Genomic DNA, 16,107 nt, shown 5'->3' on the forward strand with positions numbered 1-16,107 from the left:
CTGCCAGGGCGCCTCAGGACCCTATTAAATTAGCTCTGGTTCCCGTCTTCCCTGCCACAAAAGAGCTGTGGGCAACAGAGCCCCAGCCCCCGGGCCCGTGTCACCTGGCAGCAGCCTGTGTGCAGAGAGACCACATCGTGCCCTCCCACTGCGCGGGGGGCAGGCGCCCTGCACGGTGGGCCCCACATTCGCTGCTGAGACGTTGCCCGCCAAGGGGCAGCCCTTCCGCGGCACCCGAGTACAAAGAGCCAGCGGAGGAGGCCGCAGAGGGCCCAGGCTCGGAGCCCAGAGACCATACGGGTCCAGTTAGGGCTTTCCACTCCTCAACTGGGAGCAGGAGTCTCTCCGGTTCGGGCCTCAGACATCATCTGCAGGCCGCCATGTGGGGAGGACGAGAGGGAGGGGGGACGAAAGCACTGAGTCACTTGGAAAGAGATGAACCCAGCCGTCCGGGTGGATTCATTTCGCCTCTACTCCCAACTCTAGTGCAATTCTCTACGGGGCGGACATCTCCTGAGACTTTCCCTGCCCTTGGCGAGCCAGGCGGCAGCTGCTGGGGAACGGCTGCCTTCCAGAGCCCGGTGTGGAGGCAGGGTCTCCGCTCCCAGGGGGCGAGGTGCCCGCGACCAGAGAGGGGGCGGTGCTGAGCTGCTATGCACCGGGCAGAGCCGGGGGCAGGCTGGCTGGCACGCCCACCAGGACGGGGGCCCGGATTTCTCTACTGCAGGCAGGGCAGCTCCCCGGGCCCCGTGGCTGAAAGTGAACGGTTTGCAAGAGCTGCCTTTGGTGAAAACAACGTGATGTGCTGGAGCTTACATACGACCCAGCGGCCCTCTCGCCTGTGGGAACGAGAATGGACCAGCAGTGGTGCACCCAGTGGGGACGGGGCCTCTGGCAGGTGGGACGCCATGGGTCAAAGTCGAAACACGGAACGGGAACTCCGACTTATTGAGTGCCTACTGTATGCCAGCTAGTATTCAAGGAGCTCTCTATTGTACTTCATTTAATCCTCTCTACCCCCATTTCACAGCCAAGGACAGGGAGGATTGGGGTGTGGTGGGGGGAGGGGGGCAGGAAGCCAACTCCAGGCCACGAAAGCCCAGAGCCGTGGCAGGTCACGACCGCCCCACGAGCAGAGCAGGCTGAGCCCAGCTCCCCGGAGTCCCCGGACACGCTCAGAGAGCACCTCATGGCCCTTCCCAGCGATCTCCAGGGCTCCTCGGCCCTCAACATGTGGGGTGCTCTGACGCTCGCTCAGGGGCTACGGTTTCCCTCAGGGACACCCTCCCATATTCCCCAGCATGCGGACCAGGACTCTACACGTGCCGTGCGTGGCCCAGGTGGCCTGCCTGCCCAACAGCACGGGGCAGCATGCTGGCTTCGCCCTTCCAGCCCTGCAGACCCCTGGGCAGTGACCCCCAGTTCCCTCGGTGACCCTCGACTCCCTTCCTGACAACGGACTCCCTTGGTGACCTCCCGTGGTGACGCCTCTCCCAGAGCCGCCCGGCCGGTCCTCGCCCTGAACTTCTGCACATGCTTCTGCTCTGTGTGCCCAGCTGCGTCTGTGCTGTGGGCCCGCTTTCCACTTAGCTCCCCAAACTCAGTTTGGGGGCACCTCAATCCTGGCACAGGGGAGGGGTGACCCTCTTCTGCATTCCCACTGCCTCTGGAAACACTCATCGCTCCCCAATGCACGGAGCCCCCAAGGACACTGCCTGGCACGGAGACGGAGTGAGCAGCAGCGAGCCCTGCGTGAGGCCCAGCGAGGTCCAGGGGTCCACGGACGCCCAGCTCGGCAGACAGGCCACCTTCAGAGCTGCAGGCACTAGATCGAACGGCAAAACCACTCCGATCTCAGCAGAGGACAGGGAGGAAGGAGAGGCAGTGAAGTCCCTCACGGTCAGGCGGCGGTGGACAACCCAGCCCTGCGCTCGAGGGGGCGGCGTGAATACCCCGAGCCCCTTCTCCCACCACTTCCCCTGACGGTGGGAGGCTTCGGGCACTGCTCACCCTCCATGTCCACAGAGGCCTCTCCCCCGTGCCTGCCCCTTTGTCCAGCTCGTGTGAGCCTGTTTTCACGCTGGGCAGAGCCCAGCACCTCTCTATAGAGAGAGTGACCCTGGACTGGACATGGAAGAACTCTGGCCCTCTTTCCATCTGCCGGCGCTCCAAAGATGCAGACGGATGGGCATGAGGCTGGCAGCCTTGACGCGTGGCTTTCCCGGCCCTTCGGTGGAGAGCAAGCCCCCAGATGAAGGTCACGCAGGAAAATGAGCTCCTCTGTGGCTTTTCAGAAGCAAGCCCCAGTGGGATGCCATCAGCAAAATCCAGACTGTGGGAAACTGTGAAACAGACGATCTGGTTTCTGGAACAAAAACGCTGCAGGGAGACACCCGGGATGGAGGGGCAGCCCATCCAGCGAGAGACTTCCTGTCACGTTGAGGAGGAGAAGCCAGGCACCAACGGCTGTAGCTGTGTCATTCCATTCGCATGACATTTGGGAAAAGGCAAAACTACAGGGACAGAAATAAGATCGTGGTCACTCGGGGGGGTGGGTGTTCACTGCAGAGGGACACGGGGAATGTTGTACGTCTTGACTATAACACTGGTTATACAACCACATATCTCTGGCAGAACTCATCAAACGGCACTTTTTTTTTTTTTTTTTTAAGTAGGCTCCATACCCCGCGTGGAGCCCAACATGGGGTTTGAACTCACGACCCTGAGATCAAGCCGGGAGCTGAGATCAAGAGTCGGATGCTTAACTGACTGAGCCACCCAGGCGCCCCGAACTGCATACTTTAAAAAGGCGGGTTTTGCTGCATTGAAATTATACCCGACATATCTGACCCCCCAAGAGAGAGTCTTACAAGATTTATTTATCAACTGCCATCTTGCTTACATCCTGAATTTTTAAAAAAAGTGTTAAAAAAAAAATCTATCAGTTAATCAGGAACTGTGAACAAATGCTACTCAGTGTCTGAGGATCTGGAAGCTTGCGGCTGGACAGCCCTGAGCTGCGTTCAGAAAGGAGGCCCTTGAATTTTAGAAGGCTGGACTATTTTCACATTTCATACAATTCCATGTGAAAGATCTCCAAATTTGCTACGAAATCATGATTCCTTTATTCAGACTTCACATGGATGGCATGACTACTTCTGAAATATGATGGCTCTCAGATAAGCCAGGAGCAGCGGGCGGAGAGGAAACATGACTCCGTACAGGTGGAGGGCTGTTTACGCTGGGTGATCGGGGCTGGTGCTTGAGTTCACTCTTTGTGCTCTGTGTTTCGGGGTTTGTTTGAAATGTTCCACAGTAAAAAGCTCTGTTTCTCTTTAAAGCACTCTCAGGCGCCAGACGTGAAGCCGAGGTGTGTGTGGGGGCACCACGGCGCTCCTCACCTCCAACAGAGCCGAAGAAGAGCCCAGTAGCCCGGGCTGCGGCGGGGTGCGGGCCCCCCTACAAGGGTGGCCCTGTTCAGCTGCACACTGCTGCCAGGCCTCAGCGGGGGCCCAGAGCCTCTGATTTCTCTTTTTTTTCTTCAAGAGAAGCTATAAGTCTGGGTTTTATGTACCAGCCTTTGCAATGTTCTAATTTATTTTTTGGGGGGCGGGGAGGGGCAGAGGGAGAGGGAGAGAGAGAATCCTAAGCAGGCTCCATGACCAGTGCAGAGCCTGATGCAGGGCTCGATCTCATGATCCTGAGATCATGACCCGAGCAGGAATCAAGAGTCGGATGCTTAACTGACTGAGCCAGTCAGGTGCCCCTAAATGTTCTAATTTAAAACAATGTTCTAATTTAAAGATCTAAAACCCCCGTGTAAGCCAAGGCCAGCCTGTGGGCCAGTCCGCCCCAGAGACAGCCGCGGGAATAGGCTTAGTGCTGACTAATAACAGCCGTTCTCCGAATGTCCCACACGAGGGTCCCACACAGGGGTGGTGCCCGAGGGGAGGCAGAAATACAAATGCCCATCCAACAAGACAGGTGCTCCACGCAGAGTGTTGTGCTCCATGTGTGAGCAAAGTGGGGGCAGCGGGGCCCCTGGAGCTTCAGACTCCTGTGGGAACCATCATACCCTGGTGGTCTTTGACCAGGAGCCACCCTGGAACGTTCTGTCCAGGGGCACAAGCTGGGTGGAGGCTGAGGACTAAGTGGGAGTGGATAGGAAACAGCCACTTTTGGAGTTACTACCAGCATCATTAAGAGAATGCGCTGCTCTCTTCAACAAGCCTTTAACTGCTATTACAAACAGTTCAAAAGGCCTCCCCAGGGCATACAACCGTGTTTGTGGACCAGAAGACTCCATATTGTAAGGTGCCAATTAATTTACAGATGTGATCCAATCCCAACTAAAACCCCAGCAGGGCTGGTTTTATTCCCTCTTTGGTTTTGGTGGACATTGACAAGCTGGTTCTAAAAGTTACACGGAAATGTCAAGGGCCCAAAGAAGCCAAGCGAATCCTAAAAAAACAAAGCTGGAGGACGTGGCCTACCAGATATAAAGTCAAGAGTGACTACGAAAGCACAGAAAATAGAATAGTGCGGTATTGACGAAGGGACAAAAAAGCAGATCAAAGGGACAGAACAGTCTAGAAACTAACCCGCATTTCACAGGTCAATCACGGTTATCTGATTTATATCAACAGTGATGCTGAAGGGCAGTGGGAAGACAAGGGCCTTTTTCAATACCTGGTGCTGGGTCCAGTGGATGGATGGCCACGGGGGACAAAATGAACCTTGAAACACCACACACAACCGGCCAATGCCAAGTCAATGTCAGCTGGACGGAGGTCTAAGTTTAAAGCTACACCAAAGGGATGCCTGGGTGGCTCAGTCGGTTAAGTATCTGCCTGTGGCTCGGGTCATGATCCCGGGAGCCTGGGATCGAGTCCCACATCTGGCTCCCTGCTCAGGGAGGAGTCTGCTTCTCCCTCTGCCCTTCCCCTGCTTGTGCTTTCTCTCAAATAGATAAAATCTTTAAAACAAATTAAAAAATAAAAGAAATAAAAAAGATTTATTTTACAGAGAAAGAGAGCATGAGCAGGGGGAGGGGCAGAGGGAGAGGGAGAAGTAGACCCCCCACTGAGCGTGCAGCTCGACTCGGGGCTTGATCTCACAACCCGGAGATCATGACCTGAGCCGAAAAGAAGAGTCGGATGCTTAACCTGACTGAGCCACCCAGATGCCCCTCAAGGAAGCTTTTAGAAGAAAACATAAAAACATCTTTATGGGGCGCCTGGGTGGCTCAGTCGTTAAGTGTCTGCCTTCGGCTCAGGTCATGGTCCCAGGGTCCTGGGATCGAGCCCCACATCGGGCTCCCTGCTCCGTGGGAAGCCTGCTTCTCCCTTTTCCACTCCCCCTGTTTGTCTTCCCTCTCTCGCTGTGTCTCTCTCTGTCAAATAAATAAATAAAATCTTTAAAAAAAAAAAAAAACATCTTTATGACCTTGAGATAAGTTAAGAATTCTTAACCTGGACAAAAAATATCAACTGTAAAGGTCTAAGGTCAACCGAAAGGTTGAGGAATTGGTCTAAGTGTAAGTCAAGCACTTCTGACCATCAGAAAACATGAGTAAGAGGGTAAGGAGGCAAGTTATGGAAGGGAGACGATATTTACAGTATGTTTATCTAACAAAGGCCTCATATCTAGAATATAAAGAACCCTGACAGATCAACGGGGCCCATAACCCAGGGGGAGTGATGGGCAAATTCTTGAAGAGACCTTCACCAAAGGTTTCTAAATGGCCAGTAAAACATATGACAAGGTCATGGGTCTTCAGAGAACTGCAAATCAAGACAGGATGCCGCCACACGCCTGTTCAAATGGCTACAATAAAAAGGTTGATAAAAGCAAGTGTGAGGATGGGACATGCCAGCGGCGGGCTGGACACAGGGACAAACATGTTGGGAAACCGTTCAGGAGGATCCACCAGAGCTGAATCTAAACCTTCCCCACACCTCGCCAGCTCTGAGTCATGGCACACACGGAACAGAAACATGTCCGTACAGGAACCAAACACGCCCACTAGAACGTTCACGCAGAGCACTGTTTCTAACTGTTCTCCCGACTGGAACCTGTCGGAATGTCTGTCATTATCAGAATGAAGAAATTACGGTTATTCACATAATGCAAAACTAAATGAGACCAAAGAATGTCACATATAACCTCAGAGCGCGTGCTCTGTGACACAGACACCGTGGGGGCCATTTTGGTGACAGGTCCATCAAGCCATGCGTACTTTTATGTCTGTGCATTACATACACTTCAGCAGAAAGGTGACGAACAAAAACAAAGCAGTCCTTCCAGAACTGACCTGCCCTCTGACCCTCCCTGGTCTCCTGCTCATCTCCCCTGCTGGCCACGGGGACCAGACAGACAAAGGAGTGGCGGGTGGCCTAACCCTGCTAACCGCAGCTCACTCTCAGCCCTAACACAAAAAACAAAAGAATTAAAAAAAAAAAAAAAGCCACGGTCTTCCTTCTAGCAGCCTGGCCTCTCTCTTCTCTAGTCACCCTATCCCCCGATGCTTGCAAAGGGTCCAAATCTCTTAACTTTGGGTTTTGCTCGGCTCCCTTGCCGCACCTAGCTACTCCCAGAGGCATCCCCAGTCTCCCCAGTTCCCAAGCCTGCCTTGCGCAGACTCCCGCTGGCCCTCCCGGCTCTTCCCGCCCAGGCCCCCGTGTCCCATCGACTGTGCCTTCCCTGGGCTAACCCCAGGACTCCCTTCTCTGGCCTCACCATCTCTCTCGGGCCCACTTCCTGGAGGGCCCCCTCCACCCTCCTCCCGACGGCCCTCCATCCATCCCTGTCCATCCCCCATCCAGCCCACGTGCGGCCCTGCTGATCAGGCTCTGACTGCCTTGTCCGCACCCTCCGGGCTCCCCCAAAATACTTTCCACACCAGGAAGGCATGTGGGCCAGCCGGTCCTTCCGTCCTGCCTCACCATGCTAGCCATGCAGCCCGGGGCCATGCACAGTCCCCACGCTAAGCCTTGTGACTCCCCACTGAGCTGGTGGCCGCGGAGGCTCTGTGCTGCGGCAGAGACCACCTGCACTGGCTGGGGACCGAAGTGGCAGGGACAGAGGTGCAGGGTTTGCGCAGGAGGGCCAGGCTTGTGGCCCCGGGGCGCCAGCTGAGTGACCTCTCGGAGTCTGCTTTTCCAGGTGTGGAATAGGGCACTGGCAGCATCTTAGGAGGCCGAGGGCATCGTGGCGAAGGGGAAGCGTGGCTTGTGGAGTCCGCAGGTCTGGCTGGACGACGGGCTCTGCTCCCTGTAAGTTAGGTGACCTGGGTCCTCGGTCACTGGCGTCTCAGTATGCTCATCCGCAAAGTGGGGTGATAAAGCCTTCCTTGAAGGGCTCTGGTGAGACCGGACAGGATACTAATAGCAAGGATAAAGATACTACACGTCATTCGGGGGCGGGGCCACGGCCATGTGCACCTGGACCTGGGCAGAGCGCTCACCGATGATTACGATTAGAGTGTTTCAGTTCTAACAGAGCAGGACATAAGGATGGTTATGACCTCCATTAAGAGCCAAGGGTGTGGACTTGGAAAGATTAAGTCACAGGGAACGTCGCATGACTACTCACGGCAGAGGCAGGACTCGAACCTTCGTCACCCAACTCTGGGGTCTAGACCCACGGCACTGGGAAGGGGTCCCCCGTGGAGGGCCCATGCACTCGGGGCACAGGTGTGTGGGGGACACCTCCGCTTTCCAGACGAGCAAACTCGGGGCCACTGAAAACGGGGACCTGGTCACGGGTCCCTTACCTTGTGTACCACACTTTTCTCCCCGCAGAAGTTTCCACACTAGGAAGGCACGTGGGCCAGCCGCAGCACGAGGCTGGAGTCCGGCCGGCCAGTCGGCCCTTCCATCCTGCCTCTGGCCCTCTGCGGGCAAAGCCCTCCAGCCTTGGGGCATGACAGCACCGTCTAGAACCTGCTCAACACCAACCCCCCTCGGCACACCTTCCGGTCCCTCTATCTTAGAGTTCCCGGAGCCTGTGTCTCCCTGACAATGCACACGAGCACATTTCCTAGAGCATTTGTACAAAGTACCCCTCGATGTCCTGACTGCACATTTTCTTTCACGTAAACGCCACCTTTGTCTTCTTGCAGTGCCCAGCACAGGGCCCGACACAAAATACACTCTGACACATGCTACAGCCACCAGCGCCAGGAACACGCGAGGTGACATCACCGTCGCCTCACCTAATGCCCACACGAGCCCCGGGGGATGGGGTCATTGCCTCCATTCAGCAGATGGGAAAACTGAGGCAGGTTCGCGAAGGGAGGGTCTCGCCCAGGCCCCGCCCAGCGACAGACTGTGAGCTTGATGAACGCGGGGACTTCCTCTATTTTGTTCGTGGCTACCTGGGGCAGAGCGGGGCCTGGGGAGGTATTTGCTGAGCTTTCGAAAACGGAAAACGACTGTCCTGTCCGTGGTACGAGGACTGTGTTCTGAGTATCGGCTGTGACATTTGAAGACCGTAAAACTTTTCTGGGAGAGGCAACGGTTACCACAGCTGGAACAGGGAATTAGGAGCCCATGGGACCCTGAGTGCCCAGCCTGGGGAATTCCGCCCCGAGGGGCCCTAGGGCCTGCACCTGGGACTGGCTCTGGGTGGGACTCAGGGCGCCCCCTGAGGGCAGGCCCGGGCCTTGAGGCTCTCAGCACAGGACCCCCCGCCAGGCCCTCAAACCTGCTGGCAGGCCTCTGGGGTAGGAGTTTGGGTAAAACACAGGCAACAGTAAATGTGACAAAGTGACCTGGTTGCAGGAATGATTCAGAACTCAGGCTTGGGGGGACAGTGGTTTCATCACTTTGTCACACTATCCTTTTTTATATCCAAAAACCAGGTGCGCTCTTAAACTTTCTTTCAACTAATTCGCCTTTTTACTTAAACCTTCTCCCAAGGAAGCTTTATGGAAGGTTAAAAAAAAAAATTAGTAAAGTAAAAAAAACAATGTTACGAGTAAAGTCAAGCTGGCCACTGTCTGTGACATCGTGACTTATAATAAATACATATTTGGCCTTTGTACCCTTTCTGGCACAGAGCTCCTGAAACCCTGGGCATTAAGAGCAACGAAGGTGTCTCACGGTCCTCAGAAGCAGCCCCCTTCGGCCACACTGGGGTTTATGTTAATAAAGTGATTCCTGGAAAGCCCCTAGGGCCAGGGCTGGTTGGAAGGTGAACCAACCATGTGACACGCTGGCCCCTGACCTCCAGGGAGGGGAGAGGGGCAGAAGGCGAATGAACCCAAGGGCAGATGATTTCATCAGTCATGCCTGCACTGATATAATGATGCCTCCATAAAAACCCAAGAGCACGGGGTTTCGAGAACTTTGGGTTTCGGCATGCTGAGCACTTCCTTGGGGGTGCTGGGAGCGCAGCACCCCCGGGGAGGGCATGAAGCGACACAGCCCCCCCATGCCTTGCCCCCTGCACCTCTTCCATCTGGCTGTTCCTGACTTACATCCTTTATAATACACCCATAACGTAGTAAGTAAACAGCTCTCCTGAGCTCTGTGAGCCACTCTAGCCAATGAATCAAACCTGAGGAGGGGGTTCTGGCAACTTCTGATTTATAACTGGTGACACTGGGATTTGTGACTGGTGGGGGGGGGGGCTTACCCGTGGGATCCGACGCTAACTCCAGGCGGACAGTGTCACACCCGGCAGTGTCCCGAGGGTGGGAGAGAACTCTCCACACATCCGGGCACAGAACTGTTCAGTGTGGGTCTCGAGGAGAGCAGAACAACAGTTCTCCTCCTCCGCTGTCACCCCTAGAGCTCTAAGCTTGAGGCTGCTAGGAACACTGGGAAGCGTGAGGTGACAAAGATGCCTTAGCGCCGAAGCGCCATCCTGCCCACGTCAGTGAGGCCACGGGACAGAAGCCATCTGCATCCCTCTGTGTGGCCCCGTGCAAACAGCACCTCTCCGCCCCACTGCTTCGCGAGACAAGATCACAGGCCTGGAGTGAAATATTAATTGGGTGCTGGCAGTAGCTCTGACGACCTTTAATGCCCCCGAGCCTCAGATGATCTACCCGTGGAACGGTGCCTTCTCCTCTGAATGGTCCCTGTGAGGTTCCATCGAGAAACGCGAACAAGAAACGGACCCGAAAGAACCTCGTGAACGCCCATGCGCTGTGGACACACAAGGGGTTAAGGGGGATCTGAAGCCCAGGCCACCAAGAAAGCACCCAAAGTGCTGCAAGGAAGCCTGCACCTCTCTCGCCTGGCTCCCTCCTGACCCAGGCCCACGGACGGGGCCCCGCCGGGACTGACGGACGGGCTCTGGAAGGTTGAGAGAGGGATCCTGAGTAGGGTCACTTACGTTGGTTGAATTTTGGTGAACTCTGGGACTTCGTCTTTTTTCTTTCTGAAGAAGAACCAGTAGGTCAGGAGGCCCACAATGAGGGAAAACAGAATCATGTCCGTCATGCTGAGAAGAGACACTTCTTCGGCCATGGTCTCAGATACGGTGGCGCTGGCATCCATGTGGGAGTCCCCCATGTTGACAAGAAACTGCAGGGAGAAAGGACAGGGATGAGCAGGGTCTGCCTGAGGCCTGCGGGGGAGCACCTGAGCCCCAGAAGCTTCAGCCAGGGTCTCTAGGCCCCAAGGCGGGGGCAGCACCAAGCAAAGCACCGGGGGCAGGAGCTGGTGGCCCCACACATGGCCACTGGTCCCTCTGAGACACAGCTACAGCCTCGGACCGAAACTAAAGTAGCGAACGGCGCCGCGGTGTCCACAGGGGTCCTACCGCTGGAGCTGGGACTGGGCCCTCTGCAAACACAGAGAACGGAAGCCACAGGTTCCCAGTACCACCGAGCACCCTCCAGCCCCACAAGGGCTTGGAAGGCTTGGTTCCACACGAGAGTGGGCGCCACTCAGAGGCAAGTCTTTTCCCCAGGTGTGCAACAGGCCTCGGCTGCCCCAAGCCCTGCCCCGCCCAAAGGCCTTCAGGACCTGCCCTTGGATGGCTCCTGGGAAATCCCTTCTGAGCCAGGCAATATGCCACCGATGAGTGTCTGTGCACCTGAGACCCTGGGCCACGGGGATGGTTTACGCTAACCATGTCATTCAGGACGAATGCCTAGGACTCCGAATCACATTGTACGGGTTTGACTTCTGGGATGCTGGAGACCGAGCAGATAAGGTTAGAGACGCGGCGCCCCACGCCTGCAAGGCTGACTCCCAGTACAAGCCCTGCACACCAGGGCAGCAGTGAGCTCCCCAGTAATACTTCAGACGTGTGGCCAGGCACGGCCGCTGGGAGCGCTGAGCCCCCGTGACTCCAGTGGGCAAAGACAGCTGCAAGCTCGTGCCTCGTTTCTCCCGGACTCAGCCCTGCCGAGCCTTTTCCCTTGCCGGTTTCGGTCTCTATCCTGCCGTGATACACCGTAAAAGAGCTTTTCTGAGTTCTGTGAGTCCTGGTGAACCACTGAGGACCCCAAGCACCCCAACCTCATTCGCTCCCTTGAAAGATGCCCAGCTGGTGCTTCCACCACTGAAACCCGGCAGGGAAGCAGATCTGAGTCCACGAAGTCAGCGGGGAGCACCTACAACCCCAGCAGTGCACTCCTGCACTCGACGAGGCCGGGCTCAACTCCGCAAGGCGTGTTGCTCCATTTTGCAATCCCCACTATCACCAAGCGGGCTGTTTCCACCACAACCGTGGCTCCCAGCCGCAGTGGGGAAAGCCTTAGTCATATCTCAGCAGCCCAGGCACAGGAGATTGCCTCACGTCTGACGTCTGTTCACTGTCCCTGCCTCCGGGAGACACCAGGGCCCCCCACCCCCCAACAGCTGCCCTTGCATCCAAGGACCCCGGGCACCAGCTCTGCCCTCCTAGGGCCTGTGGGGCATCGGCCTGCTCAGAGCGGACCCTCGAGCTTGGCCCTCTGCTTTCTCATTCACCCAAAGTGCTTTTCTAACGGCTGAGTCCCTGTGATAATCTCAGCGCATCCTCTCTGCTATGTGACGCTACAGGACCAATTTAACTCTAGTACCCACACCGAGCACCGTTTATATTTAAGGATGAACTTGCGCATGTTGATTATCTATTCAGCGTTCGTTCGGCACGTCTTCCTATCCAACCCTGCCAGTGTCATCTGGCGTGGTCCGTGTGGGAGAGGACCCGGCCCACAGAGTCATGCCACGCAGACCCTCGGGGCCCGGCTGACACAGGAAAGCCCCCCCCCCCAGCATCCCCCACATAGCAGCAGCCAGCCAACGTCCGCTCCCTGTCCCACTGCCCTTCCCCCTCCGGCTCAAGTCACCCAGCCCCCTTACTTTACTGGGGGGAGACTCATGGCCATGAAGCGAAATGACCAATGACCGTTTCCTGACACATACGCGAGCTGCCCGTACCACCCGAGAAAGTGGTGCCACAGGGGGTTCCGCAGGGATGGTGTGCTGGAGAGCGGGGGATCCACACAGTCCCACTCATCCCACGTTTGGTTCCAGCCACCCAGGCCACTGCCACAGACCCCTAAGGGGCCAGCTTCACAGAGTGGCCACAGGGAGCCTTTTAAAAAGTAAGCCAGATCATGTCCCTAAGCAAACCCTTAGATGGCTTCATGTCCTACTTAGCACAAAATCTGAAGCCCTTAGCTGGCCGCTAGGCTCCATAGGGTCTGGCCCCTCACCTTTCCTCATTCCTCACCAGTCACTCGGTCTCCCTGCTACCCCTCAAGCCTCCAGGTCTGCTCCTGCCCCAGGGCCTTTGCACGTGTTAATGCCGTGGCCTGGACTCTGCTCCTCTAGTTACCTGTAGGGTTCTCTCCCCCACTTCATTCAGGTCTCGGCACGCATGTTACCACCTCAGGGAGGCTCTTCCTCAGTATAGTTTCTGGTCCTTCTCCCTCCCCGAGCCCACTCACAGCACGGATCACTACCTGGCATTACGTCATATATCCTTCCCACCGGCCACCTCCCTGACTGCAGGGTCAGCCCACAAGAGCAGGGACTTCACTTTGTTCACAGCCTGACAGATGAGGAGCGCCTAACGTCAACATGGTGAATAAATGAACATGTGATTCTAGAGGGGGTGGCTTGGCAACGCCTGGCACACGAATTACCGAGTGGTTTTATCAGCCACAAAGCACAACACAGATATGTCATTACCACGGTCTGTGAGGCTATATTCACTCTCCTTCAGTCTGACTCTGTCTCTGATCCCTGCACTTACTGCTTCCTTCAGCATCCGGGCCACTCTCCTCAAGCTCAGAGTAAAGACCCCACGCATTCTCACACCTCGTGGAAACGCCCAGGCGCTGCCCCCTGGGATGTTGACTCCCTGCAGCAAGTTAGGGTGGGGCTCCGGCCCTGAGGCCCCAACAGAATGGGGGACAGTGCCAGCACTCAGGGGTCTCAAAAGCACTACGAGGCATAAAACTTCAGACAAGAGCCACAGAAGAGCAACAGAAAGGACCCAGTGACCATTTTATCTGAGGCCTCCTTCTACCGTAGGGAACGGAAGGCTCCCAGGAGGTAAGCAGTTCGCCCGAGTGAAAACTAGAAAGGGGCCCCTGCTTCCCAGAGGAGGGCTGGGTTCCGTACCCGTCTAAGTAGGATGACTTATCGGACATGGGGCTCTCCCCTGCACTGCTATGAGCTCCTGAACGAAGAACAGTATCGTAGGTACCTCTGTGTCTGGAACATGGTGGAAAGGGAGGACTGGCAAGAAGGAAGTCAAGGAAAATCCTTACCCCTACGCTTCCCGTCCAAGGACAGGAGCAGTGTGCCTGGGGCTGAAGCCGTGAATGAACTGTTAAACCACGATTTTCATCCCGAGCCACTGGTTTCACATTGTAGCTCACACAGACGCCCACCCATTTCCCCAGCCTAAGCCTCTGCACCGCTGCCCCAGTGCCTTTACATGTGCCCGAGCTGCTTTCCCTCTCGTTGCTTCCTGCTTCAGACTTGGGGTCTGACGACCTCAGCTCGACTGTCACTCCCATGGTTCCTACTTTCCTGGCACGGAACTTGGCGCACCATCTAATGCTCGATAACTCCCCATGGAATGGACGGAAGGAGTCAATGAATACATTATGACACACGGAATGTAAAACTGTTATCATGAACCGATAACACAAAACAAGTAGACTGAAGAGAAATCTGGGGCTGGTAATGTGCCCATGTGGTAATCCACGAGGACAGATGGTGCCGAACTTTCTTGGTTCATGGAGCCCCTGGTATCTCGGCAAAATGTCCTGTCCCCAGGCCCACGGGAATACCTAACAGCTCCATTTATGGAGTAGTTAGGTCCAAACAACCACTGGAAACCCAGCTTGGCAAAGACACAGTCATCCAAAGGAAGGTGGCATGACCTAATGTTAAAACCGTGAAGCAACGCAAGCTGGTATATAATTCACGCGGAATTTGACAGATGGGACTTCCGCCATGTTGGTAAAATTAGGCATCTCTGGGAGTTTGTCCCGAGGCACCTCTGCCTGGTATAAAAATCACTCTCCTCTGCTGCCTGAAATATTCTGATGAGAACATTTTGGACGTCATGCCTGACAAGAGTGTCCTCCACATCGAATGTGGCAGAGTGATCTCTGACCACAAGAGAGTCTGTCAGAGACACTCCAAGGAGACTTCGGGAGCCCTGTGCACTCTTTCTGCCCTAAAAGGGTCTTTAATCTGTAGGTCGTTTCTTCTTTCTACATTTAGTGAAAAGGAGGAATATTGAACAGTACAGAGCTCTTGGGGGCCAAACGCAACATTTGTCAGCAACAGAAACCAAAACAAAACCAAAAATGAAACGTACGTGTTTAAACAGAGCAATTTCTTAACTAGAGCAGGCCCTGCCACCAGTTGGCTGGTACTCCAGCCGAACTTTTTTTTTTTTTTTTTTAAGATTTTATTCATTTATTTGACAGAGAGAGACACAGCGAGAGAGGGAACACAAGCAGGGGGAGTGGGAGAGGGAGAAGCGGGCTTCCCGCAGAGCGGGGAGCCTGACGCGGGGCTCGATCCCAGGACCCTCGGATCATGACCTGAGCCGAAGGCAGACGCTTAACGACTGAGCCACCCAGGCGCCCCTCCAGCCGAACTTCTTAAAGGCAGCAGGCTTTCATGTTCTCATCTGGAAAATTAGTCACAGGAAAAAAGGGCAGATCAAAAGACCAGCCAACGAGGTCCTGCTAACCCCAAACAGACCAGATCGTATCTGACCTCTTATTACAAATTAGATCTGTACATAGAGCTTTGATTTTTATTATAAAAGACAATATACACACAGGAAAAGACAGACATAAATAGGCAGACATATAAGAGAGAAACCATTCCTCCTGAATTTCAACAGTTGATGCCGGAGGCCAAGGGCAACCCATTCTGGTGCTTCTGAAAAGGCAAACAAGGAAGAAGACCCCTTTCTCCATCTGACCGGTTTCCAACACTGCAGGGTAAAATGATCCTCTAGGAAGTACTTGTGGCTTTGCCTTCATTGTATGCAATTTTTTTTCCTTTTTTTTTAAGATTTTATTTGACAGAGAGAGCACAAGCAGGGGGAGCAGCAGAGGGAGAGGGAGAAGCAGGCTCCTGCTAAGCAGGGAGCCCAATGTGGGGCTGGATCCCAGGGCCCTGGGATCATGACCTGAGCGGAAGGCAGACGCTTAACTGACTGAGCCACCCAGGCGGCCCCTGTACACAATTTCTGATCAGTAAACAAGACCGATCAAACAACCTGGCACCGACACTGGGGTGAGCTGTTCACCTGAAGCAGCGACTAGGAGGGAAGAAGCCTGAGCAACTGATTTGGTTGGCCCCTTCGGTATGCAGGTCACCCAGTGGCAGTCACTGGCACTTGGTGGCATCCACCCCCAGGTGCAATGGGAACAGCATCTACACAAATTCACAAACCTCTGCCAAGGATCAGTGGTTTCAAGATGAGGGAAAACCCTCAAGGGAGCCAAGCCTGCTTGCGCCTGATAGCTTATCCTCCAGAGATAGGGAGATGCTCAGGGGAAGGGCCCTCCCCAAGGCAGCCGCTAAAGAGCAGTAATCAAGAGAGCCGTGGAACAGATTCCTCTGTAGCTAGCATGCCCACAAAGTTCATCCTCCAAACCGAGACACATCCAGTGTGGAT

At 55.2% G+C, this 16,107-nt stretch overlaps 1 protein-coding gene across 3 annotated transcripts in view; it reads right to left on the reverse strand.

Annotated features, from left to right (window-relative positions):
- Positions 1-16,107, reverse strand: part of POR (cytochrome p450 oxidoreductase) — a 59,932-nt gene that overhangs the window by 15,993 nt on the left and 27,832 nt on the right. For all 3 annotated transcript variants that reach the window (XM_036112513.2, XM_036112507.2, XM_036112509.2), the window contains exon 2: positions 10,345-10,535. In XM_036112513.2, the coding sequence (XP_035968406.2) occupies positions 10,345-10,523 (179 nt within the window). In that variant the 5' untranslated portion in view covers positions 10,524-10,535. The remainder of the gene's footprint in view (positions 1-10,344; positions 10,536-16,107) is intronic.

This window comes from Halichoerus grypus, chromosome 6 (assembly GCF_964656455.1).
Source record: "Halichoerus grypus chromosome 6, mHalGry1.hap1.1, whole genome shotgun sequence".
NCBI lineage: Eukaryota > Metazoa > Chordata > Mammalia > Carnivora > Phocidae > Halichoerus > Halichoerus grypus.